The sequence below is a fragment of the Pinus tabuliformis genome, chromosome 3_2 (genome assembly GCF_031772625.1).
Source record: "Pinus tabuliformis cultivar Carrire ecotype Pingquan chromosome 3_2, CPIR1, whole genome shotgun sequence".
In the NCBI taxonomy this organism is placed as follows: Eukaryota; Viridiplantae; Streptophyta; class Pinopsida; order Pinales; family Pinaceae; genus Pinus; species Pinus tabuliformis.
In genome coordinates, this window is record NC_142302.1 from 1,225,359,692 (window position 1) to 1,225,386,722 (window position 27,031).

The 27,031-nt window shown below is 37.3% G+C and overlaps 1 protein-coding gene across 1 annotated transcript; it reads left to right on the top strand.

Annotated features, from left to right (window-relative positions):
* The first annotated feature begins 3,816 nt into the window (after nucleotides 1-3,816).
* Nucleotides 3,817-9,338, top strand: LOC149185155 (FT-interacting protein 3-like). Its single transcript, XM_089417782.1, has 2 exons — nucleotides 3,817-5,791; nucleotides 7,333-9,338. Exons 1-2 carry the CDS (start codon nucleotides 4,520-4,522, stop codon nucleotides 9,079-9,081), a joined length of 3,021 nt encoding a protein of 1,006 aa, XP_089273908.1. The 5' UTR covers nucleotides 3,817-4,519; the 3' UTR covers nucleotides 9,082-9,338.
* Nucleotides 9,339-27,031: the final 17,693 nt, after the last annotated feature.

The following is a 27,031-nucleotide window of genomic DNA, read 5'->3' on the forward strand; positions in this document are numbered from 1 at the left end:
GAAACTTGATTGTAATTCTCCTTTCTAGATCCTTGTGGAATTTGAGTAAAGGTCCTCTTATCCTCATGGAGAGCCTATGGTCAAGCGCTTGCTTTTTTGACCGAGGCATAGCAAGCCATCCAAATTTTCCATCGCACCAGTCAATGGAAATTTCCCCATGCAGCAGAAGTTTAGAATTTTACTAGAATGAACTTTCCCTTCATTCACGGCGAAAAACAACCCGCGGCCCTTTCGGTTGCCAGGGCACTCGTGGACCGTTGAGGCATTTCCACGACACGAGAGAATGGACGCACGTAGGTCGGTAACATTAACATGCAGTCTACACACACGGCGATTTGTTCGCCATTACATTCACATTCTGATTCTAATTCAATTCCAGATGTGCGGCCGCCGGAAGAATCCTACACTTTCCCGTCACCTTCTACGTCAGCGCAGCGGTAGTAAATTGAGGCCGTGCTGCGCTTTGTTCAACGGGCGAAATTATGACGTGGCCAACCATGACGAATCGCGAGGAAATTTTGATAGAGTCTCGTTAAAATAATGCATGCAAAGTACGAATGAAGCGCGGTTCAAACGGTCAGGGATGAGTCACCCCGCGACGGTATGTGGTAACCAATGCACTGGAATCTGGCAGCTCTGCCATTTCCCAGTACACACAGTGCCTTGTATGCTTCGCAATCACTGCCCTTTAATGTAGTGGGTTGGATTTTCAGCCGTTTTGATTCAAACCCTGGTCAGTCAGTATGGGGAATTGAAGCCGATTTACGCAGTAGGCTATATGCCAGGCTTTTTGGTTTTTTTGAGGTGTTTTGGGGTATTTTTTCTAAAAGGGTTAAATTGCTTAGAATTCCGTAAGAATATGAATCATAATTTTAAATTAAAATAAATAAAAATAATTCTTTTTCAGTTGGTTAATGTATTTGGTTGTTTTTCTTGTGAAGCTTCATAATAAATGTTGCAGTGTTTTAACAAAACGGAGTTGTCTATAATGCGATTTTTTGGAGATTCCGGTGACGGAATCCAGCGGAAGAAATTGAGGTTAAATCTTGATGTGTTGCAGTTAAAATGGTTTTTTAACTGCATATTTGGATTCAGCAACCTGGAAAACCCATAGGACGCTTTGATTGTGCAGAAATTAGTATCAAACTTGCGATTCCAATAAATTGCTACCGAATTTTGACCGGAAAAACCCACAGGAAAAGCTTCCAAAAAGTCTCATTATAGACAACTGCTAACAGAACTATCGCTAAATAAATTATTCCAAGAATTAGCTACTAGAATATTTGCATAAATTTCCCTGTCTTTGTAGCTGCCAGAATATCTGTATAACTTTCTTTGTTGTCTTTGAAGGCCTAACAATCTAAAATAAAATATTTTTTGTTTCCACTTTTCTAAATTTTCTCTATTGTCTTTAAAATCCTAACAATCTAAAATAAAATATTTTTTATTTCCACTTTTCCCGATATCAAAAACAAATTCATATATTCAATAAAAACCAAATTTAAACCAGCAAAAAAAATTAAATAAAATCAAAATCTCCGGATTCCAACCAAAATCTTCTTTTAAAAAAAAAATATTTTCTAGAAAACGCCCCGATTTACCGACAAAAATGGGACCATAGCAAATTTTCCAAAAGTTGTTTGAATTTGATGATATATAAAGTTGAAATTAGGAGTATTTACAACTTTATTGAAAATATGATTCGCTCCGTTCTTTTTTTTAAATATACTTTCTTCGTTAAACAGGATATGATTGAATTTTTACCCGATTCTAAAACATGGTTGAAATTTTATCAAATTATTATTCTATATGATTTCTGCCTAATTATTCCCTGTTTTTTAAATCTATCTTCTTGACCATGTGATTGAATTTTTCCAAAAATTTTATTCTATGATTCCAAATTCTCATCATCACAAAATCCATTTACAACAAATCGAAGACTAACGCTTTGGTACAATCATATTCCATTAGCCCATTGTTTAATACTTTCCGAGTTGAATTGACTGAGATGAAAACTGAGAGTAACGTGGAGCTTTGGTAAAATAATGGATTTATTATTGATAATAATTTGATTTAAGTAAAGTTTTTTCGTCGAAATTATATAAGGGAAATATTTGGTCAATGCGTTTCGAACTAAAAATATGAATCCATAATTTAATTTAAGTAAATTTTTTGATAGAAATCACATAAAAAAAATGTTTGATCAACACATTTTGGAAAAAAAAATGTGATTCATCATAAAACCAGATTTTATTAACATTTACCGAATTATATATATTTTATTTTTATATATAAACCTATAACTTAAAAAAAAACACACTCGGAAAAGTGGAATACTCTATTCTTAAATTTGAATTTATTAACTTTTAAGAATAACACTGAATTTAGACTAATTAACCAAAATTCTACTCCATTTTGTCTGCTAAAAACAATGCCATTCTCACGGAGAGTGGAATAACCGGCACACTTGGCGATAATAGAAGTGGACAGAAATCGAAGCTTCACCATAATTAGCGTTCCTTTTCTATGGTAGAGCTCTATCCTAGCTGTAAAGCCAACCAGGCGGTTGAAAAACTAAAAAAAATATTAATGAACTTTTTGCTTATCATATTTTTTCCAATTCCAACACAAGTAATCGAAATGACCCAATTTAATCTTTGGAAAACCAAAAATGAGTAAACTTTTCTAGTGGTATTTATCCCAATTCCGCCATAAATGCCGAAAAGCCATACTTTACAGGAAAATTCAATTTTTGGGGTTAGAAAAAGTTTATTTTAAACTTCATATTATTATTTTTAAAATTTAAAATTTTGTCGAGTGGTTTATTATTAATATGGGGAATTAATTTGATTAATTTGTAATTAAGAAATAGGTATTTAAATCATCAAAATTATTTGGGAAAAAATTGTCATTAAAAGTACTTTAATAATCAAAATTATCTGGAAGAAGTGACTCTTTAGGGCATCTAAACCATCAAAATTTTTTAGGAAGGAGTCAAGCATCTAAACCATCAAAATTACTTGGAAATGACGGCTGGCATGGGCCATACACATAATTGAACTTCTACCTACTAAATTTCAAACTTTAGACCCTAACACAAACAAATGCCTTAACAGTACACCATATCACCATCTAATCTAAATCACCTAACATCAATTTCCGCCCTATCACCATCTATTCTAAATCACAAAACATCAAAACATCAATTTCCAGAAACTTGATGATCTAATAAATTTTTTATTAAATAAAATTTTTATCCGATTAAAATTCCCACAAAGATGTGGATTTCAACCAAACCAAAAAGAACCAGTTGTCTCCATCTCTATCCTATGGCAAATGGGTTCAACATTGCCAGCAAAGAGCATCTAATACCGACAATTGATCCGACAGAAAACCCACACAAGTAGTCCTCCTCCAATTTATAAACTCCCCAGCCCGTACATCACCACGGCATTTCTCACAGATTCTGGTTTCTGTATACCCCAGGTCCAGGCAACTTACAGACCAAAAATATATACACATAGAAATACCAAGAGATAGAGAATGGATAGGAGAATATCACACGAGCCGCATTTGCTGTGCTGTTAGAATATATTTTGGAGAGGCAGGTGGGCGACCACCAGAGGTTACGTTGGTGGTTGTGTCCACGGTTTTGCGTTTACTTTATTTGGGGGTTGCTGACGCGAGGCGTGGAGAAAGCATGCATTCTTTCTTTATTTCTCAATTTCTGTTGCGCTTATTCATGCCTTGAATAGCGCGCTTGTCGTACCCCTATCCCGCAGGGTTAGCAGCCTTTTTAATGCCGGGCCGCCTCAGCCCAAGTTTTCTAGACGTTGGCACGTGCAGAGGCTTTGGCTCTTATGCTACTACAGTTCTGCCCTCTCCCCCACGGTTTGTATATGTAAAAGCATTGTGTGCATGAAGAGTTATGTTGAGAAATATTCAGCCAGGCTACTTTTGAGAAATTGGGAGCTCTCATTGTTATGGTTAGGATTGGGCTTTCATGCTCTTTCTCTGGTTATTTCTGCCAAATATTCAGTTAGAGGATTGTTGAGAAATTGGGAGAGTTTATTGTTATGATTAACATTTGGTTTTTAGGTTTTTTCTCTGTCTCTCCGTAGTTTATATATGTAACAGCATTGTGTGCATAAAAAGTTATGTTGAGAAATATTCTGCTAGGAGATTGTTGAGAAATTGGGAGGTTTCACTGTCATTGTTGAGAAATTGAAAGCTTTCATTGTCATGGCCAAACAATTTCTCTTATAGGCTATCTTTCTTTAGTTTCGAAGATGTTAAAATTCCTTTTTTTATTCTATAATGATTCTGATTCCTGGGTTTAATTTTTCATCTCGTATAGTCACGATCGATGAAGATTGAGGATTCAGGGAACTGAAACACTCGATCGAATCAGAATTGTGTTCTTGCTTTTTCTTTTTTGTGTGGGGCTTTGGGAAATCGTTTCCAAAAAAGATATTGTTTGGAACGGTTCGAGCACTGTAATAAGGCGGCCATCCCATCCATGACTACGAGAAAGCTAATTGTTGAGGTCTGCAATGCCCACAATTTGATGCCCAAAGATGGGCAGGGCACTTCTAGTCCTTACGTTATTGTAGACTTTGATGGCCAGAGGCATAGAACCAAGACCCAGGCCAGGGAATTGAACCCACAGTGGAATGAAAAGTTGGAATTTCTGGTTAACGATCCCAAATCCATGGCAGCCGAGGTGCTGGAAGTCAATGTTTATAATGATAAAAAGATCGGGAAACGGAGCAACTTTTTGGGGCGTTTGAAGATATGGGGAAGTAGTTTTGTGAAGCAGGGCTCGGAATCGCTCGTCTATTATCCATTGGATAAGCGGAGCGTGTTCTCGCAAGTCAAAGGCGAGTTGGGTCTTAAAGTTTATTACGTAGACGAGCAACCCGAGCCCCCCCAGCCGGCGCCTGAAGATGCCGGACAAGAAGCAGCGCCGGAGAAGCCTGCAGAGGCAGCTACCGAAGCTCCAGTGCCTGCCAAGGAAGAAGAAAATGCAAAAGAAAGCCAACCTGCTGAGGCAGATAAACCAGCAGCAGAGGCTGAAGCTGTGGAGGATAAGAAGCCTGAAGATGAAGCTGCAAAGGCTCCCGAGGAGCCCAAAAGTGATGAAATACCTGTCAAGGAAGATGAGCCCAAGCTGGCCGAAGAGCCTCCCGTGGCCACGAAAATGGTGCCCGTTTTTCATCACCCTGCTCAAGATTCTCGTTACTCCATGGACTATGATCTCAAGGACTTGAACCCGCGATCTCTGGGAGCCATCAGTGGCGACAGGACGAGCACCTACGATCTTGTCGAGCAGATGCCATATCTGTACGTTCGAGTTATCAAGGCCCGGAATTTGGCTGCCAAGGACTTGAATGGAAGCTCGGATCCTTATGCGAGGATTACAGTGGGGAACCACAGCATCCGCACGCGAACAATTGCCAACAACCTGAATCCCGATTGGGATCAAGTGTTCGCAATTAGTAAAGAGAAGCTCAACTCGCCCACGCTTGAGATTAGCCTGTGGGACGCAGACGTCGGGAAGAAGGACGATTTTCTGGGGATTGTGGCGTTCGATCTCCAGGAGGTGCCTACCAGAGTGCCTCCGGACAGCCCTCTGGCTCCGCAATGGTACCGACTGGCGGACATGCGAGGGGAAGGCAAAGTGCAGGGGGATGTCATGGTGGCTGTGTGGATGGGCACCCAGGCCGATGAGGCCTTCCCCGAGGCATGGCAGTCTGATACAGGCGGGCTCCTGGTTCATACTCGTTCTAAGGTATAATTTTCGCCTGGTTCATACTCGATCTAAGCTATCATTTTTTTCATTAATATAATGATCAATTGGATTTTCTTCTCTTTTTGTGTGGTAAAACATTGTGGGGTGGACTCTCTTGAAATTGTTTGGATTATATGTGGTCATAAATTCGGGAATTTCTTAAAACATAATTTCGTTAGTTATTTAAATCTGGAATTTCTTAGAACATGATACTTTACTTTCTTAACCATCGTTAGTTGAACTAAGTTAAAGTTTAATTTTAAAGTTTAATTTTTTTTTGCTTGTATTTATGTGACACAAGTGTGGATTCTAACTGATACCATTATAATTTTTAGGTACCTAAATATCCTTGTTTCGTTCTATGGACTTATACCACTATAACCTCTAGACACTTAAATATATCCATTCGTTCTACTGATCCATACCATTATAACCTCTAAATCGATTCCATTTTACTTATCGATACCACTATAGCTTCTAGGTCAAATCCAACCCATACCACTACAACTTCTAGAAACCTATATATACCTCTTCTACCAGCACAAATGAACCTAAAACTCCTTACACATAACACTTCATTTTAAAAGTCTTTACATATACCCTTCTAAAGTACAAGTAAATCAAATATTTAAACCTAAACCTCTTCTTCTTTTTCAAGACATAACACTTCATTTTAAATGAAGTAGCATCACCAATTAAACTAGCTAGACTAAGATATTTCTCCTATTAAATAAAATACAAATTAAATTAAATCTCTCATTCTGTATAATAGGGGAGGATAAAAATAAATCCAAGTGTCTATCTGGATTTTAAACATTAAATTAGGTTGCAGTCATGTCCTGATTTTGATTTTTTCGGATAAGAGATATGAGCAAAGATGGTTTGCCATTTTAGTTTCTTTTCATAAACTTGGAAGATTTTTTAATGATATTTTGTGTTTAAATTTCAACATTTAAATTAGTCTGCATTAATGTCTTGATTTTGATTGCTGTGGAACATAAAGGCATAATAGGATGGTTTCTCATTTTACTTTATTTTCATTAACTTATAAGATTTTTTAATTATATTTTCTGATTAAATTTAAAATAATAATTTTATTAAATTAGTGAACATAAATCAACATCATAGATTAATATAGAAATAATTACATACCCAATACCAATTTCAAGATAGATATGTGTTATTAGGGTAAGTTGCTGAGTAATTAAATACATTGCTTTTATTTTCAATTTAATTTGTGAGATCAGATCATTCGATCAAATTCTATGGAAGTGTATTATCCCTTTGAATTTAAAGATATGATTCTTTTATTTTATTTTTTTAAACGCATGTCAAACTCATTATCTTTCTTAATCAGTAATTAAACTCAGTCAAACTCTATACAGTTATCTTTATTTTTCAACCGACTAAAGAGTGAAATTATATTTATTTTCCCAGAGGAAAAAAAAAATGAAATATCTCCTCCTTTAGCTTTTGATTTGTATTCTAGACTCTCCGAATAGACATGCCTGTCAGCTAATTGAATGCAACTCCAATTATAGGTATACCTCTCGCCCAAGCTCTGGTATCTGCGAGTGAACGTGATCGAGGCACAGGACGTTCAGCCAAAAGAAAAGAGCCGTTATGGAGAGCTCAGCGTGAAGGCCGAGCTGGGCTCTCAGTCTTACAGAACCAGAGTTTCCACGAACCGAAGCCACAGCCCATTCTGGAACGAAGATCTGCTTTTCGTCGCCGCAGAGCCTTTCGAGGAGTATCTGGTGTTGACAGTCGAAGATCGTGTAGGTCCAGAAAAGGAGGAAGCAATTGGGCATGCTCGAATTCTTCCCAACGCCATAGAGCGCCGCACGGATAACAGGCAGGTGAGCTCCCGCTGGGTCAATCTCGAAAAAAAAGAAGACCAGGTAGAAAATGGCGGCGGTGGCGACAACAAATTCAAAGGCAGGCTTCATCTCCGCCTCTGCTTCGATGGGGGTTACCATGTTCTCGACGAGGCCGCGCAGCTCACCAGCGATGTCCGGCCCACGGCCAAGCAGCTCTGGAAGCCACCGGTCGGTGTTCTTGAAGTGGGAATTCTCGGGGCCAAGAATCTGGTCCCCATCAAATCCAAAGATGGGCGCGGTGTTACAGACGGATACTGTGTTGCCAAATATGGGCAGAAGTGGATTCGAACTCGTACCGTGGTGGACAGCTATAGCCCCAAATGGAACGAGCAATACACCTGGGAGGTCTACGATCCTTGCACAGTCTTCACCCTAGGTGTGTTCGACAATTGCCATATATACTCTGGCGAAAATCCCCCAACTCGCAGAGACCAGCGCATTGGAAAGGTTCGAATTCGAATTTCGACATTACAGAGCGATCGAATCTACACAAATGCTTATCCCCTCCTGTTACTTCACCCAAGCGGAGTGAAAAAAATGGGCGAAATCGAGTTAGCAGTTCGATTCTCGTCCTATTCGGTTATGAATGTGTTACAGCTTTACACGCAGCCTCTGCTTCCGAAAATGCATTATCTGTTCCCCCTGGGATTGGGGCAACAGGATTTGCTCAGACACACCGCCATGAAAATACTGGCCTTCAGACTTTCAAGATCGGAACCACCCCTGAGACAAGAAGTGGTGCAATACATGCTCGACAGCGACACCCACATGTGGAGCATGCGGCGCAGCAAGGCCAACTGGTTCAGAATCATCAACGTGCTGTCGGGCATGATGGCGATATTTACCTGGCTTGAGGGGATATGCCACTGGAAAAATCCCATCACCACCGTGCTGTTTCACTTCTTGTTCTTGATCCTCGTAATATATCCGGAGCTCATTCTCCCCACCGTTTTTCTCTACATGTTCTTGATCGGAGTCTGGAATTACAGATTCCGGCCGCGGATGCCTCTGCACATGGACGCCCGGCTCTCCTGTGCAAATGTCGTCAACTCCGACGAACTCGACGAGGAGTTCGACACGTTCCCCACGAGCCGCAGTCCAGATATTGTTCGAATGAGATACGACAGACTGCGATCGCTTGCAGGGAGAATACAAACTGTGTTGGGCGACATGGCATCTCAGGGCGAAAGAATACATTCGCTGCTGAGCTGGCGAGATCCTCGGGCTACTGCCAGTTTTATTATGTTCTGTTTGCTGGCAGCAGTGCTCCTGTATGCGACTCCTTTCAGAGTTATAGCGATTATGTTCGGTCTGTATTTTTTGCGTCACCCGAGATTCAGAGACCCCATGCCCTCGGCTCCTCTCAACTTCTTCAGGAGGCTGCCAGCTTTATCAGATCGGATACTATAGAGAAATAGACTTTCACTTTTCTCTGATCTGTTGATTTCTAAAGCCCAGATTGTACATTGGAGGTTGTCAAGAGAACGGAGGGAGCTGCTAGCTGCGTTTTATTACCATCATTGATATTCCTCATTGTATCTACATACAGTTGAAAAATGAAGACAGTAGTCTGGTTGTGAACATTTCTGCTCTTCTTCTGTATCAACAATTTTGTAAATGTATGACCCAGCAGGCGAATAAAATACGAAGTAGAAATTGGCTATTAATGTTATCATCGTCAGGTTTTGTTCATCTGGATCTCGTTACTGAGAATGAGCACCTCATCTCTGTAAAAGTTAGTTAATTGATTCTTTTATTTTTATTTTGATGGTAGAAGTTTAGAATATTTTTAGATGTGATGAATAAGTTTAAAGATCAACCAATTTATTTGGTTTTTTTTTTTTTTGGGTTTTTTTACTAATTTTTTTTATTAATAAGTTTTTTTATCCATATGCCTCATAGTGTATGAGAATATAAGCAATATGAAATTAAGTTTTATCACTAACTCTTTTCTTTGAAGTTTTGGTGTTTGGAATCAATTTACAAGTAATCTTACTCGTGTTTAAATCTCTAGAGGTGTACGCCCCTAGTGTATGAGGATACAAACAATAAGAAAGTAAGTCCCATCACCAACTCTAGAGTTTTGGTATTTGGAATCAATTTACAAATAATAAATCTGTAGAAGAGTTTTGGTATTTGGAATCAATTTATAAATAATAAATCTCTAGAGGTGTACCCCAAGCAATATGAAAGTAAGTCCCATCACCAACTCGAGTTTTGGTATTTGGTATGAGGATACAAGCAATATGAAAGTAAGTCCCATCACCAACTCGAGTTTTGGTATTTGGAATCAATTTACAAATAATAAATCTAGAGATGTACGCAAGTAGTGTAAGAGTACCACCCACTTTGGAGTTTTGGTATTTGGAATCAATTTACAAATAATAAATCTCTAGAGGTGTATGCGGGTAGTGTAAGAGAACCACCAACTCTAGTGTTTTGGTATTTGGAATCAATTTACAAATAATAAATCTTTAGAGATGTATGTCAATAGTGTAAAATGATACAAGCAATATGAAAGTAAGTTCCATCATCAACTCTAAGTTTAGAATCAATTTACAAATAATCCCACCATATTATACACCAAATTTTAAACCATTTGCAAACTCAATCAATTAAATTTATTTATCTATTTTTATTTTTTAAATATTTTTTCATATTAAATTTATATTCGTTGTAAATTTCAGATTCGAAAATTTCAAATTTCAATCCATTAAATTATTTATCTAATTTTAATTTTAAATAATTTTTTATATTTAAATTTATGTTCATTGTAAATTTCAAATTTCAATCCATTAAATTATTTATCTAATTGTATTTTTAAATAATTTTTTATATTTAAATCTATATTCATTGTAAATTTGAGATTCCAAAATTTCAAATTTTAATAATTAACTTTGTTTTTTATATTTGATTAAATACACAAAATTTACCATCAAAGATACTCAATTTTTCATTTAAAATATATGTTGATTAATTTTTCATTTAAAATATTATATTAAAAACACTGAGCTTTTCATTTAAAATATTATATTTTAATTTATAATTTGGATCAATTTAAAATCAAATGAATCTAAGAAAATGTCATTGCAATTAATTCATTTTAAATAATGATACAAACAAATTTATATATAAAAGTTTTAGTTAACATGATAACACAAAGTATTTATTAAATAAAAGATTATTTATTTTTAATATTAAATTAAATAAAATGATAATTATATAAATTAATTAATTAACAAATATAAATAAGTATTTAAACATTTTATATTCTCAAAATTTAATAAATAATTAAAAATTAAATTGACTAAATTATAATTTCATTTAAAATTATTATTATTATTAATTATAAAAATGATTCATATATGCATTATTTATATGTTCATTTTTTAAAATAATATGTAACAAGAGTCTTGAGGATGGGAATTCATTTTCATTTTATCATGAAGATTCTTAATTTGTAAATAAGTTATCTTACAATATCACGAGTCAATACTATACCTTATTAATACCACATGCCAAAAAAAACATACTTCATATTCATATGGAATTTTTTTTGTAATTAATGACTTTAATTAAAATAATAAAAATATCATATTTACTTTTGTTATAAATCTCAATCTTTATTTTATTACTACAATTAAAAATATTCTAGAATATTGCATGGAGGTTAAATTCTACCATTCACCTAATAATTATTGACAATTAAATTAAAATTCTAGAAGTCTTTTTCCAAAATAAACATGTCCACTTAAAAATAAGATTTTTGTTCAATTAAAAAAAAACAAAAAACCAAAACTAAAATAATTGCTTAAATCATTTTTTAATACATAAATAAATTTAGCAACTCCAAAAATCTTACATTTACATTTAAATGGTAAAAACTATCCGGCTTAAATATACAAAATCCATTGAAAATTTAATTTAAAAATGAAAAATAAAATAATTAAATTACAATGCTGAAAAAGAAAAAGAATGCATGTCTAATATTACATGTAATTTTCCAAGTCAATTGATTTACATTCAATTTTTTTCAAATTCGAGAGTGGCCCATTTACATTCGAACCTTCAATGTGATTTATAATTCAAATCGAATTTTGCAATCTTCCACCGATAATACAGTAGACGACCGAATCCTCCGCATGTTTAATGACATCGTTTAATGACATCATTTAATAAATTAGAATATCAGGATAACAATAGTTACTGCAGAGGCGATGTACAGTATTATTCCAGAGGCGTTGGATTGAAGCACTTTAATGAGCCACTATTGTGGTATTTCTTTATTTAAATTAAGCAATTTGATTATGCTGTTAAATTATATTTTTAATATAAAAATGAATTTAAATTTTTATATGGGTTGATGGCAATATTTTAGAGGTGATGATGTATTGGGAATAAAAGTTTAATTTTTCAAAGTGGTTTCCATTTTCAAAAACGTTTTTATTAGGTTAGAACTTGTGATCTAGTAGGAATTAAACCTCACATAAACCAATTGATCTATACATCATGGATACTTATGATGCTATTGTCAAATGATCAATGAATAAATAATGGATTAATGTTGGCCGCTTTGGTGGACTATTTGCCATGGCCGCCACCAAATGTCGCCGTTGACGGGGTTCTCCTTCCTGGAGTTGGGTTCATTGTTGTCTTCTATATGTGTCTTGTTTGTGGCTTGCCTCTCTATGGGACCTCTATTGGTTTTCCCCATCCAATTTTTGTCATGGTGTAGGGATGGCGTGTTGTTGTCATTTGCATATTTCCACCGTTGTTGTCGTCTCTTCTCTGATAACATTTTCCACTGCCACCTGTTTGGGTGGTTGCCTACATGGTTCTCATGCTATTGGGGTCTATCGACCTAGTCGTCATTCATGTTGATGTGCTTTTCTAGGGACTTTTATATGGCTTTACAAGTTTTTTTAGTTAATGTATATAGGTTTTTGTGTCACTCTACTAGTTTATGGACTGTGTATTGTCCTTTTATTTTAGTGAATTTCAACCCTATTGATTTCTATTTTGTTAGATTTATTTTCAGTGCCCTAAGATTTGTGTTTTGTGCCAATTCTAAAATTTAAATATATGACTATTAAGTTTAACTCACTCCCATTTATTATAACGGGCCCATTTGGGTCAGATAGTAATAACGATTTGATGATCAATGTGATAGTGTGATAATATGTTGTCTAAATAGTAATAGCTATATATGTTAGTTATATGATAGTTATATGAGGGCATTTCACTAGATTAAGTGATTTCCATTTTACTAGGGTTTTCTACCAAATTTATCTGGTATATATCAACTAACAGATATATATATATATATAATATTTTCGCTGCTCACATCACTCACCCGGTATCTTAGGTTGTACTCTTTTTTATTAATGAAAAATATGCTCACATCACTCACCCGGTATCTTAGGTTGTACTCTTTTTTATTAATGAAAAATATGAACTTTCCTTTGTGAAAAAAAAACTAGTGGATTAATGTTAATTGACATTGACATAAATGTTCCCAACCCTCCTCGGGAACTAGCTAAATGACAGTGTGATTCACGGTGCAGAATCTAGATATTTGTTGTCCCTCGGGAATCAGTGGTTGCCCATCACCCCCCGCGTCACCCTTCGCTGGGATTGTCTCGCCCTTGTGCCGTTGCGTTTGTTAGGATTTGATGCGTACTCACCCGTGCCTCCCCGTTCGATCGACCCTCGGGGGTTCGACACTTTGTCCGTACTCTTTGTTGGAATTCAACCCTTTCATTCGCTTTCAATTTGACCTCTCCTTCAGTTTGACCCGTTCCATTCTCAATTGCTCTGAGAGTTGACCCGACCCCTCTACCTCTCATCTTTGGTGGGATTCGATCCCCTCACCTCGTATCCTTCTTTAATGAGTAGGGGTTCGTTGTCTTTCACAAAATCAAAATAGCCCAATCTTGTCGCACAATGTTTTATTTATAAGCAAAATATACATTTAATTATTACAATGTCATTATAATTAAATATTACATCTTATAATGACAAAGAAATGAGTTTTGTTTATTTATCCAAAATATCACAAACGTTTTATATTGGTATGTACTATGGTTTTTTGTTTTGATTGAATTCCTTGAAAAATATTATTTGAAAAATATTATATAAACAAGCATGGAAGGGCAGTGCAAACATTATAAATAAGTGTAGGAAGGTAGTGTAGTTTTGAATGGAAATTATATTTTTATAAAAACTGTAAATTGATATATGAAGTGGAAAAAATATTTGTTTATTAAGATTAAGATTTATATAAATTTTGGTAGGGAGTAATCATTAGTAAGTATGTATATTTACATTTTTACTCTTATTTGTTAAAGTGTTGAAAAACACATAAATAATTATCTGTACTAAGTATATTTATTTATCTTATTCCTATTTATTTTTTATGCAAATATTTGCTTAAATTACAGTGAGGAGTTATTTAGGTAAGTATGAACTATTTTCAAAAAATTTAATTTTATGTGGCTTTTTAATAATAAAGAAAAATCTGTATACAAATATCTACAAATCATGGAATAAATATAGCAACTGCATCGAGGAATTATTGAAAAAAAAATATGAGGCAGTTATCTACCTAGCATTGTATTGTATAAAGGTTGCGATAGAACATAGTGATCCACTGAGGAAAAAATGGTTGTGAGGACAAGGGTGTTGAGGTTCCCAAGCGAAGCGGAGTTACAGGAGAAGGGGGGTATGCCATGGAGGATCCCAGTCACTCCTTTTGTTGCAGCAAACGAAATGGGCTCCCATACCGTTTATGGCATCTATAGAGACCTCCTACCTCATCACAAGATATGATGAGCCTACGTCAATGCCCTCTATGAGATGGATCAATGGGCACAACTCTGTGCCCTTTTTGGTGCCCTCAATGGCTTTTCCTATTCAAATGGTTGCTTTCTTTTCTCTTCCTCAATCCTGCTCCGATTTGTCCTACTCCTTTGATGATTTGGAACTCCAAGACAATGGATCGGGATATCTTTTTTCTTGCAACGATCTGAGATTTTTTCGGGTTTTTTGAGCCCCATGGCAATTGTGGTATTCGCTGCTCACAAGGAATAAAACATGCAGAGACAATCAAGGACAGGATAGGGCATGGGAACTTGATCTCCCAGGTAGAAATGTTTTCCAGCAAATTGAAGGGTTTTTCAACTGTCTATTACTCTAGAGGTCCAGATTCGATAGATCTATCTTTTGGGAGAAGGGGTAACCACATATCTATTTTTTTTTTTATGAAGAAATGAGCAATAATGATGGATCCTCTGCAGATCCATCAGTAAGATGTGAAAAAAATTATGTTTCTCGTAAGGATGCAGATTTCCAAATTTTTGCACAAACCCTAACAGGAAGATCGATCATCCTATGGACTCGAGTGGACTCATTGGTGAGAGATCTGAAATTGGCGATTTATAAAAAAACTGGTATCCCAACGGAACTGCAAAACCTGATTTATGCGGGCAGATCCATGTAGGACCAAAGGCGCTCACAAGGCTATAGCATAGAACAAAATTCCTCGATCATCATTAATCTAAGGTTGTGGGGGGGCTCGGCAGGATCTAATATCCCCAACGACCTGGGATTAGCTAAAGGACAAACCAATGGATCTACGTTATTCAAAGACGCCCTCAAACGAAAGGTTGCAACACCAGGGAAACTTGAACAAACCCTCAATATTCTTGCGCCCTATATTATAGAGCAGATGAATGATATTTCAGAAATAACAGTAGATCTAGCAGAGATCAATAATATATGTACAACATATCAATCCCAGGAAATTATTTGCAAGTTCAACAGTTTCGGGCCAAAACTTATGGATCATTTTCAGTGGATCTTTACGACTTGGATGGTAAATTGTGAGATTCACTTATGCTTAAAGGGTTTCTTCATACTAAAATTTGAATCATTAGAGATCAGAGATCAGGTTTTACATGATGGTCCTTGGTTCTGGGGAAACTCAGATTATTTATCACCCCATGGTTCCCATATTTTGATGCTAATACAATGATGGTTTCCAAAATACCAATCTGGGTAAGATTGCATAACTGACCCCTCCACTTCTAGCATCCAAAAGTACTAGAAGGAATCGACAACAGGTTGGGGAGATACATCAAGATGGATACACAAAGTATTGAAGAAGCAATTTCTACTTTGCGAGGATACATGTTGAGGTAGATATTAGTAAAGGAATACCTAATCGTATCCTTTTAACACACAATAACCAGTGTTGGATCCAGTTCTTAGATTATGAGAACACTGCATTCAAATGTCGTTTATGCCTTCAAAATGGACATCTACAAACCACATGCCCTTTGGCAAAGAAATATCCCCGTAGGAAAAAGAAACTTGTCAAAAAGCCAAAGGGATGGCATTTCACAACACCACAACCTGACGAAGAAGAGGAAGAGGAGGACTTGCGATCCCCCATCACTAAGGAAATCCCAAATCCATAGGCATCTTCAACGAACGAAGAATTGAGTCAGCACGGAACAGGGGGAGCAACTTCGTAAAATCCAAGAGTAGACGATCACTAAGGCCAAGAAATGTCGAAGTAGAAGGAGATAACAAGATTCAAAAGCCCTTCTACATCTGGGAGTTTAGACTCCGATAAGGAACATCCAATGCAGACATAAGAGAACTAACTAATTATTGTAACAACCACTCCTGATCAAGGAGGATGGCGAAAAGTAGAAAGGGAGAAAAAGGTGACTAAGATTTTCTGCTTAGCCCCAATTTATTTTTTATCTTTTAGTTTTTAGTTTTTATTTTTGTTTGCTCTGATTTACTGGCACCAACTTTTTGAGTGGTGCGGCTTGGGAATGCAATATGTGCATCTACTTATATAACTTTTTAATTAATAGAAAGTTACAATTTTTCTAAGGAAAAATAAAAACTGCAATAAAACATTAAAGTTATGATCCAATCAAATATTTGAATAATAATTTCTTTAATAATAGTGAAAAATAAATATTTGTTTTTCCAAATTAAATATTATAGTTTACACTGATTAATGCTAAACTAACTAATAACTATAACTTAGACATTTTCATCTATCCATACTAAACTAACTAATAACTACCGGTTAAACATGATTCATAACATGACATTCAAATTATTAATCACCATTTAAATTAACATACATTTTGATGAAAAAAAACATATCTTATATTCCGTCGATGAAAATATACATGGACCAACATTTTGCATACCCATAAAAGGGCCAAGGAATTGATTCATCCTTTTATCCAGCAAGTTTGGCATGCCTTTAACAAATGGTTTGACCAAAGGAACCTGTAACATAATGATGTGTTACACTTTGTCTTCCTTTTCTATAGCTTTTGTTTTGTTAGGTATTTGGTTGTTTCATGGTTATAGATTATTTGCTAATAATGAAGTTTTAACTTTTCAATCAATCTCACAAGTTAGGGCTTTTTTCAATTTTGTAAAGGAGGATCCTTTTCTTCAGATGTCTCAACAACTCACGGACATGTTGTGATTGGGGATTATTTGATGAGAGTGTGTCTCTGCTTGAATAACTTTGTGGACTAAGAATTATTTGGTATTCTTATTATTTTACTTTGAAGGTAAATTGTGGCCTGACCAAATTAATAGTATTGAAAATTTGATCAAAAAGAGCTTATGGTGTGAGAGCTTTGCAAGTCTTTCGGGATTTGTAAAGTAAGCAACAAATTTATAATTTAATTTACAAAATCTAATTTCAAAATTCAAATTTTTTTCTATTATTCACATTTTTAGTGAATTGAATAACAAGCCAATGCATTGTAAAATAACAACATGCCAATGTATGGTCAAAAGAAAGACTAAGCCTTTTCCCTAGAGAAGCCTACTTGGTGGATTTATCAAAGAGCTATAACGTGTGAATTTGGAGATCACAGTTTGAAATTTTCATTGGCTTTCTTAGTTTTAAGATCTGATGGGTGTAAAGTGTAATGGGATATGTTTAAAAGTACTTAGGTATTGTAAAGTCCAAACAATGTAGATTTACGTTCGGCTAAATTATAGTGTGAGATTGTAGTAGACACTTCAAGGGGAAATCGTCTAGAAAACATCTATTTCATGATTCTGCTGGTTTGTTTGATGTACCTATTCTCGAAACCTCTTCTTTTGGGCCCTTAGAGCATGTGTGCCTTATGCGATAGGGCCACGATGTCCATTTTATATTTTAATATGCGTGGCTTGGGGGACACCACTAAAAGGTTGTCATTGTGCCACCTCATCCTTTCTACCTAGCCTTCTATTGTCCTCATTTAGGAAACTATGGTAGATTCGGTGAGATCCTTAGCATATTTTAGATTGGTCTGCCCTCACTAGTGCATGGTTGCTATCGACTCTTGTGGTTTGTCCAGGGGTTTCGTGGCTCTCTGGGACCCTTATTAGGAATATTTGAAGGCTCATAAGTTTTTTGTGGGTATCTTACTCTCAGGACATATCCGAGGTTTGAGCGAGAAGATCCATATATGGAACATATATGCCCCATATGAAGATAGACAATGTTTTTTGGATCAGATGGAATCTTGGGATCTCCTTAAAATTAGATCATTAATTATTGCAGGTGATTATAATGCGATATTATCCAGGAATGAGTATTGGGGGTCGAAGGGTCACGGCGACCCTCTCTCAGATTGCCTCAACACTCTCTTTGAGGCAGTGTTTTAAAAACCATTTTGAAAAACCGGTTACCGGTCAAACCAGCCGGTTAGCAAGCTGGCCGGTCCGAACCGGCCAAAAAACCCGGTTAAACCTTGCCTTTCGCCGTTTTTTGGGCCCTAACCAGTGAAAACCGGCCGGTTTGTATCAAACCGGCCGGTTTTTGGCATGCCCACCGAATCATGCAAAAAGGCGTTGGTGGTTTGTGGTTTAGGGGTTTTGGGGGGGAGGTAAAGGTATTTTCCCTCCAAAAACACCCTCTCCAAGCTATAAGAGACCCCTCTTACTCTCATTTGTCTCACACAACTGATTTGGAGTGTTTGTGAGTTTGTTTGTGAGCTTGGAGAGTGTGGCGTTTTTGCTGAAGTAGTCATCTTGGAGTTGGAGTTGGAGCTATTTTGGAGATAGTGTGTAGCTGTCAGTGGAGTTGCCATCTTCAAGAGGAGGCTAAGGGAGCTAGTTTGCATTTCCAGGTAAGAATTTTCACTTGATAATTCCTCATTTGAGTCTGCTGTCCATGAATTTTTTTTTTATGTGTTATAAACTTCTCACTTATATGCTCTATCATGTATGCTATAAACTCTCTAGCTCTATGCTATCAAATTTTGTAGCTTGAGCCTTGCATGTGCATTTGTTTTCCTACATTTATCTTTGGTTTTCCATTTTGCTTAGCTGCAATTTTTTTTTTAAATGGCAGATTTCTTTGCAAATTGTTATTATTTCAAGCAAACATGGCTCCAAAAGGAAAGGACAGTGCATGGGCTCATTGTGATGTAATTGATGGAAAAATGATATGCAAATTATGCCATAAATCTATTGGAGGTGGGGGTATTCTTAGGTTGAAACAACACTTAGCTGGGATAAGAGGCCAAGTAAACCCATGTGATGCACCAAATGCATTGTTAGGTCCTATTAGGGCAGAATACATTTCCAAGCTTGAAAAATTTTATGAGGATAAGGCTAGGGAGAAGGCCATCCAAGATGACATTGCAAGGAAGAGGGAATTATTTGAAGCCATGAAAGAGAGTGGGTATGATGATTATGAGATTCAATACTCCACTTCTATCCCTTCCACCAATGACCCCTTTCACTATGTTCATCCTTCTATTGGCCAACCATCAAAAGGAACAAAGAGAATAAACATCCAAAGTTATTTCTCATCTTCTGCCAACATTGCCTCTTCTAATCCCACTTCCTCCCAGCCAAGTTCTCAACCCACTTTGGATCAACATTGGAAAAGACAATGCAAAGAAACTTCTCACCAATACATTGCTAGATGGTGGTATGATTCAGATATCCCATTTAATGTTGCTCGCTCACCTTATTACCAAGCTATGTGGGACTCTGTTATAGCTGCAAGAAAGGGCTTCAAAGGCCCTAGTATGCATGACTTGAGGGGAGCTCTTTTGAAAAAAGAGATATCTTCCATTGATGAGTATTTGGTTGATTTTAAAGATTCATGGCTCAAAACAGGTTGTTCCATTATGTCAGATGGATGGTCTGATAGAAAGAACCGCACTATCATTAATTTCCTTGTTTCTTGCCCTCAAGGAACCATGTTTTTGAAATCAGTTGATGCATCTGATAAGGTAAAGGATGCAATCCTTCTATTTGAGCTTTTGGATAACGTTATTTAGGAAGCTGGGGAGCAGCATGTTGTGCAGGTCATCACTGATAATGCCTCAAACTATGTTCTTGCTGGAAAGATGGTTGAGGCCAAATATAAGACCATATTTTGGACTCCATGTGCTGCACATTGCATAGACCTCATGCTTGAGGATATAGGCAAAGTGGAGTGGGTAAAAAACACCGTAGAGCATGCCAAGTGCATTACAAAATACATTTACAACCACTCATGGGTATTGAACCTAATGAGGAAACACACTGGAGGCAAAGAGCTTGTTAGGCCTGCAATTACGAGATTTGCAACTCACTTCCTCACGTTGCAATGTCTCAATGGTCAACATAAAAACTTGCAGAAAATGTTTTCCTCTGATGAATGGTCTGAATCTCAGTGGGCTCGTAGACCAGATGGAAAAGACAGAAAAAAGAAAGTGTTAGACACTTATTTTTGGAAAAGGTCTGTAGAGCTTGTGGAAATTACCGAGCCCCTTGTTAAGGTGCTAAGGTTGGTGGATGGGGAAAGATTGGCCATGGGCTACATTTATGAAGCTATGGATCAGGCAAAGGAGCAGATACGGGCAGCTTACAAGGACATGTTAGCTAAATATGGCCGTATATGGGAGATCATTGATAACAGATGGAACAATCAACTCCATCGTCCTATACATGCAGCCGGGTATTTTTTGAACCCAAGGTATCACTATAAAAATCGGCTAGGAGATCAGCATGATGGGGAGGTCAGAGCTGGATTGATTGATTGCTTGGAGCGCATGGTCCCTAGCCATGTAGACTAGTTGGAAATACATAGACAGCTTACTATTTTCAATATGGCAAGTGGTAATTTTGGCAAAAACTTGGCAAAGATGGCAAGAGATGTGGACCAACCAGGTAAGCAATTCCAATTTCCATTTTGTTTTTCATTTCAAGTTAAAATTGTTTACGTTCTTGAATCTTTACAATTCAAATTATAAACTAAGTTACTAATTAATGTCTTTTTCTTTGCAGCACATTGGTGGGAGTCATTTGGTGGCCAGTGTCCTCAATTGCAAAGGTTTGCAATTAGAGTCCTCAGTCAAACTTGCAGTGCTTCAGGTTGTGAGCGCAATTGGTCTGTTTTTGAGCGCATACACACAAAGAAGAGAAACCATTTGGAACAAAAACGGTTAAATGATCTTGTTTTTGTGCAATACGACCTTCGACTGAGGAGGAACCAAATGATGAGCAAATCACTTGATCTAGATCCCATTGTGTTGGACGATATTGATCCAACATCAGAATGGGTGGAGGAGACTGAAGATCCTGTGTTTGAGGCTGATTTTGATATCGACGTGGCTTTAGCGGGGGATGAGGCAGATGATGTGGCGGCATCAGAACCAGGATCAGTAGCGGCATCAAGGAAAGGCAAGGAACCAATGGAAGGCACTGGTCGTGCAGGTCGACAAACTCATGCTTCCATTAGGTCCACTTCTATTTTCATTGGTGGCATTGATACTGAGGTTGCAGATCAGGTTGATGCATCCTCAGACTCTGAACCAGATGATGTCTATGTAGCTCCTGATGATGATCCTGTGTCTAGTAGTGGTGATGGACTTGATGATTGATCATGTGTACACTGTAGACTAGTAGTACGCCAATGGCCTCATAGCTTGCAGCATTGTTTTTGGACTTTATAGGCCATTTAGAGCCTCATTTCTTATGTATTTTGCTATTTTGTCGATGATATGTATTGTACTCAGTGCCATTTTGATATATTCACCTTTACATGGTATATAAATGAGCAAACTTTGCATATTTTGTCTCTATTGGCTTGGAATCATGGTTTTACATCTTAAAAATAGTTTTGTTTCATTAAAAATTAATTATTTAATGTATTTTTTTAAAACCGGTTCATTTAGACCAAACCAGTCCCGGTTAGACCGGTTCCGGTCGGTAAACCGGTTCATTAGGTGGACCGGTCCGGTCACCGGTTCCAGTTTTAAAAACATTGCTTTGAGGATAACCATCTGGTGGACATTTATCCTGTTCCTCTAGAGCCTATGTGGCATAATGGCAGAAGTGGTGGTGAATTGATTGGGAAGTGACTTGATCGATTTATAGTACATCAAAACCTGTTTGAAGTTCTGGGAAATATAAGATCAAGGGTTGCGAAGATATACATCTCAGATCATTATCCTATTATTCTACAATGGAGAGTGGAATCAGTTCAGAGGGGTATCCCTTTCAAATTCAACAGGATCTGGCTGGAAGATGAGGATTTTAATAAATTGGTCTTTGATGTCTAGAATTCCTCTGGAATGAGGCCCAGCTGATCGGCCATGGATAACATTTCTGCGAAATTAAGTTCCCTAAAGAGCTAGGTTCGTGTTTGGGAGCGAGAGAAGAAGGCTCGGCTATACATGGAATTGAAAGCTCTGGTTAATGAAATTAAAATAATTGGTGAGAGTCTCTCGATGGTACCACCCTCCCTGCACACTTTAGAAAGATTAAATGTTATGAAACCGGCTCACAAAAAGATAGAAAAGAGAGATCCACGCCTTAGAATTCAGCCTCTTCGAGGGGGCAACCTCCTTTACATTACATAAATAAGCAATTCTTGGATGATCCAAATGACAAAACCTCCTTTCTATATATAGGAGTCTAAGGAGTCACAATATAACCCAGCCGACCTAACAATAATAATATAAAGCCACAAAAATAACAATAGAGGGATTCTATGGGGCACAGTAATAACAATATGGGGATAATAGGGGCACAACAATATTAATAAGGGATGCAACTACAATATTAATGGGGTAATCACTAGTATTATAGGGACCCAACATGCCCCTCTCCTTCAAAAATGTGTTGTCCTCAACGCTTGAGTAGTTCTGGATGCTTCTGTATAAAATTCTCATCTTCCCATGTGGAATCTTCAGCGGATAAGTTCTTCCACTTGATAAGATACTCTGAAATTGATCTATTTCGTAGCTGTCGAGTTCTTGTTTCTGTGACTGCTTCTGGTTCCAATATAATTTTTCCTTCCTCGTCAAGTTCTGGCAATATTGTTTGAACTGGGAGCTTGTCGCCTATAACCTTCTTTAAACATGAAACATGGAAAACTGGGTGGAATCGAGAAGCTGCAGGAAGTTCCAATTTGTATGCCATAGTACCAATCTTTTGCAACACCTTGTACGGACCATAATACTTTGGTGATAATTTATTATCCTTCTTAGCTTGCTTGAGGGACATTTGCTTATATGGTTGTAGCTGTAGGAATACCCAATCACCTACATCAAAACTTCTTTCGCTGCGATGTTGATCTGCCTGTTGTTTCATTCTATTCTGTGCCACCGCGAGGTTATCCTTTAAGAGTTGGAGGACTTCTTGTTGAAGTTCGATGTGATGTTCCATTGCTTGAACCTTAGAATTTTCTCTTAAATATGATGTGATGGATGGTGGCTGATATCCATAAAGTGCCATAAGTTTTTTATCCATATGCTCCATAATGTATGAGAATATAAGCAATATGAAATTAAGTTCTATCACTAACTATTTTCTTTGAAGTTTTGGTGTTTGGAATCAATTTACAAGTAATCTTACTCGTGTTCAAATCTCTAGAGGTGTGAGGATACAAACAATAAGAAAGTAAGTCCCATCACCGACTCTGGAGTTTTGGTATTTGGAATCAATTTACAAATAATAAATCTCTAGAAGTGTACTTGGAATCAATTTACAAATAATAAATCTCTAGAGGTGTACCCAGGTAGTGTAAGAGGTAGTGTATGAGGATACAAGCAATATGAAAGTAAGTCCCATCAGCAACTCTAGAGTTTTGGTATTTTGTATTTGGAATCAATTTACAAATAATAAATCTCTAGAAGAGTTTTGGTATTTGGAATCAATTTACAAATAATAAATCTCTAGAGGTGTACTTGGAATCAATTTACAAATAATAAATCTCTAGAGGTGTACCCGGGTAGTGTAAGAAGTAGTGTATGAGTATACAAGCAATATGAAAGTAGGTCCCATCACCAACTCTGGAGTTTTGGTATTTGGAATCAATTTACAAATAATAAATCTAGAGATGTACGCAGGTAGTGTAAGAGTACCACCAAGTAGTGTAAGAGTACCACCAACTTTAGAGTTTTGGTATTTGGAATCAATTTACAAATAATGAATCTCTAGAGGAGTTTTGTTATTTGGAATCAATTTACAAATAATAAATCTCTAGAGGTGTACGCAGGTAGTGGAAGGGGGCCACCAACTCTACCCCAGTAGTGTAAGAGAACCACCAACTCTGGAGTTTTGGTATTTGGAATCAATTTACAAATAATAAATCTTTAGAGATGTGTGTCGATAGTGTAAAATGATACAAGCAATATGAAAATAAGTTCCATGATCAGCTCTAAAATTTTGGTATTTAGAATCAATTTACAAATAATCCCACCATGTTATACACCAAATTTCAAACCATTCTCAAACTCAATCAATTAAATTTATTTATCTATTTTTTTTTTCCACAGGAAAAAGTCGGTAACCTTTTATTAAAAAATGAAAAGTTACACAAAGCATATGCATTGAAGCATTTCCATAAGATGCCCATTGGGCTTGAGAAAGCACACAATGCAACGTAGCGAAGCTACCGTGCATTTAGAAAGAATGAAAGAAAAGAAAAAAGAAGGGAGGAAAGGACAGAAAAACTAGTTCCCGGTAGTGAGTATGACTCACACCTCAAGTTTTCCTCCCCTTCTTCTTTTCGACCTTACGCCACTCTCCTTGAGTGGGCTCTATCGAAGCTAAGACTAACTGTGTTTCTGCTTTCTGTGGAGCTGTGTCCTTGTCTGAGTCTGAGGTATCTGAGGGGTGATGCCGTTTGATCCCTCCCATACTCAGATCCTCGCTTGTCTTCTCTGCCTGATTTGAATGGAGCTGTGAAACCTTGTTGGCTGATATGTTTTCCTTTTGGGTCTCCTTTCCTTGGGGAGGCTCAGAATTCTCTGTGTGGGTAACTTCCTCCTCTGCTTCTGATTCGTCGTCCTCTGAGTCAAGAGGGGGAAATTGCCATCCTTTCCTCTGCTTCTTTTTGCTATTTGATTTCTTGGCTTCTGGGCATGTACTTTGCAAGTGGCCTGTCAACCTACAGTTCCTGCATCTAAAAGCAGTGTTTGCGTAGTCTAGTCCTTGCAGCCAGTTTTGTTGTTTGTATACCAGCCTTATACTTTCCGGCAGTCCTTTACTTAGATCTACTTCCACACAAATGCGTGCAAAGGTGTAGATCCTCTCATCAGTCCTTTCCAGATCTGTTTTGATATATTTCCCTATGTTGTTCCCAATTCCTTCCAGGACTTGTTCACTCCAAAAGTGAAGGGGGAGGTTATATAGGTGGAACCAGACTGGCATTTTGGAAACAGTGATTTTGTTTGGATCAAAATCTGGAAACCATGGGGTCACAAAAAGACCCGATGTTCCCCAAAACCAAGGCCCAGCACTGATGATTGTATCTGTGACTTCCGTGGATGCGAATCTAACAATGAAAAACCCCTTGGAGCATAAATGTATATCACATTCCATGGTCCAATTGGTGAAGATCCAGTGAAATAGATCCATTGGCTTTGGCCAAAAACTGTTAAATCGGCAGATTAAGGCCTGTGTTTCATATGACTTAACAAAATCTTCAAGTCCTGTAGAATCAAAGTTGAGGGCTGGGGTTTGCCCTAGCTGATCTACTATGTATGGCCTAGGTGTATATCCACCTTGATCTGGAGGGGACCCTGGATCTCTGTTACCCTGTAAAATGTTTTTGTAAGAGGAGCCTCCCTTGGATTGATGCTGAGATGCTGTCTTTTTCCCCTTCTCTCCTCCTGAGGAGCTTGGATGTCCCTGGGGCAGAGCCCCTCCTCTCAACCTAAGGTTTAAAGCAATGGTTGTTTCTGGGCTAATATCATAGCTTTTCAGGGTTCTGCTATCCTGAAGGGACCACCTACCACTGACCAAATGTTGGATCTGAACAGGGTATCCCATCAAAGCCCATATTTGTTGTTTCAACTGCATAATGGTGCTTTCTGCATGTACCCACACTAGACTGGTTTTCCCCACAGGGGTTTTAATAAAAATCTGAAAACAAGTTGATGTTACCTGTTGCCTGGGTTCTGGCTGTGATCCTGATCCGCCTAACCCAGAGTCGCGCATATGGCCCTTCTGCTGTCGATCTGCCTTAAAGATCAGATCCGTGTGCTGTCTACGCCTTGGTCTCTCCGGATCTGGCTTATAGGGATCATTTTTCAGAGATCCGTCTGCTCTGTCAAGAGTATCTGTATTCAGTTGGAGAAAACGGGCCTTCGAGCTCATGGCCGCTTTGGTTAGGGCCACTACATCTGGCATCCGTTCATTGTCATATGCCCTCGCCTGTTCAGATGAGTATTGGGACGCCGCAGTCCATATGGCCCATAATCTCTCTCGCGCTGTCCAGATCGGCCGCACTACCTCTCTTTTGTCCTTTACTACTTGCAGATCTGATCGACTGCCCTGATGCTGGAGAAGAAGGTGCCCACCTATTGATGTTCTGTGGGGGTTTCCTGCGTGGCCCCCATCTCTGGTATGCATGGCGGCTGCATCATTAATTCCTAGTGCAGAAACCCTAGCTTGATCAGCGTACTCGTTGTGAGGAACAGAGAAGGAATTGTGAATGTCCACAATGCTGTCCGCAGAGATAGAACTCAGAAGGGTACCGATGACACGGTCGGACTGGTCAATACGCCTCACAAAGGAATCGCCTGTATTGAAGAGAGCCGTGGGATGCAGCCTCGCCGTCAAGCCTGTTGAGGACGAGGGGATCTGCAGCATCGATTGCCCTTTCGCCATTTTCCCTCCGCCCTAAACTCAGACCAATCTTTCTTTTATTTATCTAATTTTATTTTTAAATATTTTTTCATATTTAAATTTATATTCATTGTAAATTTCAGATTCGAAAATTTCAATTTCAATCCATTAAATTATTTATCTAATTTTAATTTTAAATAATTTTAAACATTTAAATTTATGTTCATTGTAAATTTCAAATTTCAAT

Bases quoted from the DNA above. Each gene is read 5' to 3' on its own strand.
- LOC149185155 (XM_089417782.1), top strand. From the start codon at position 4,520: ATGACTACGAGAAAGCTAATTGTTGAGGTCTGCAATGCCCACAATTTG. The intron at 5,792-7,332 runs GTATAATTTTCG...CTCCAATTATAG, and splicing joins TGGTTCATACTCGTTCTAAG to GTATACCTCTCGCCCAAGCT.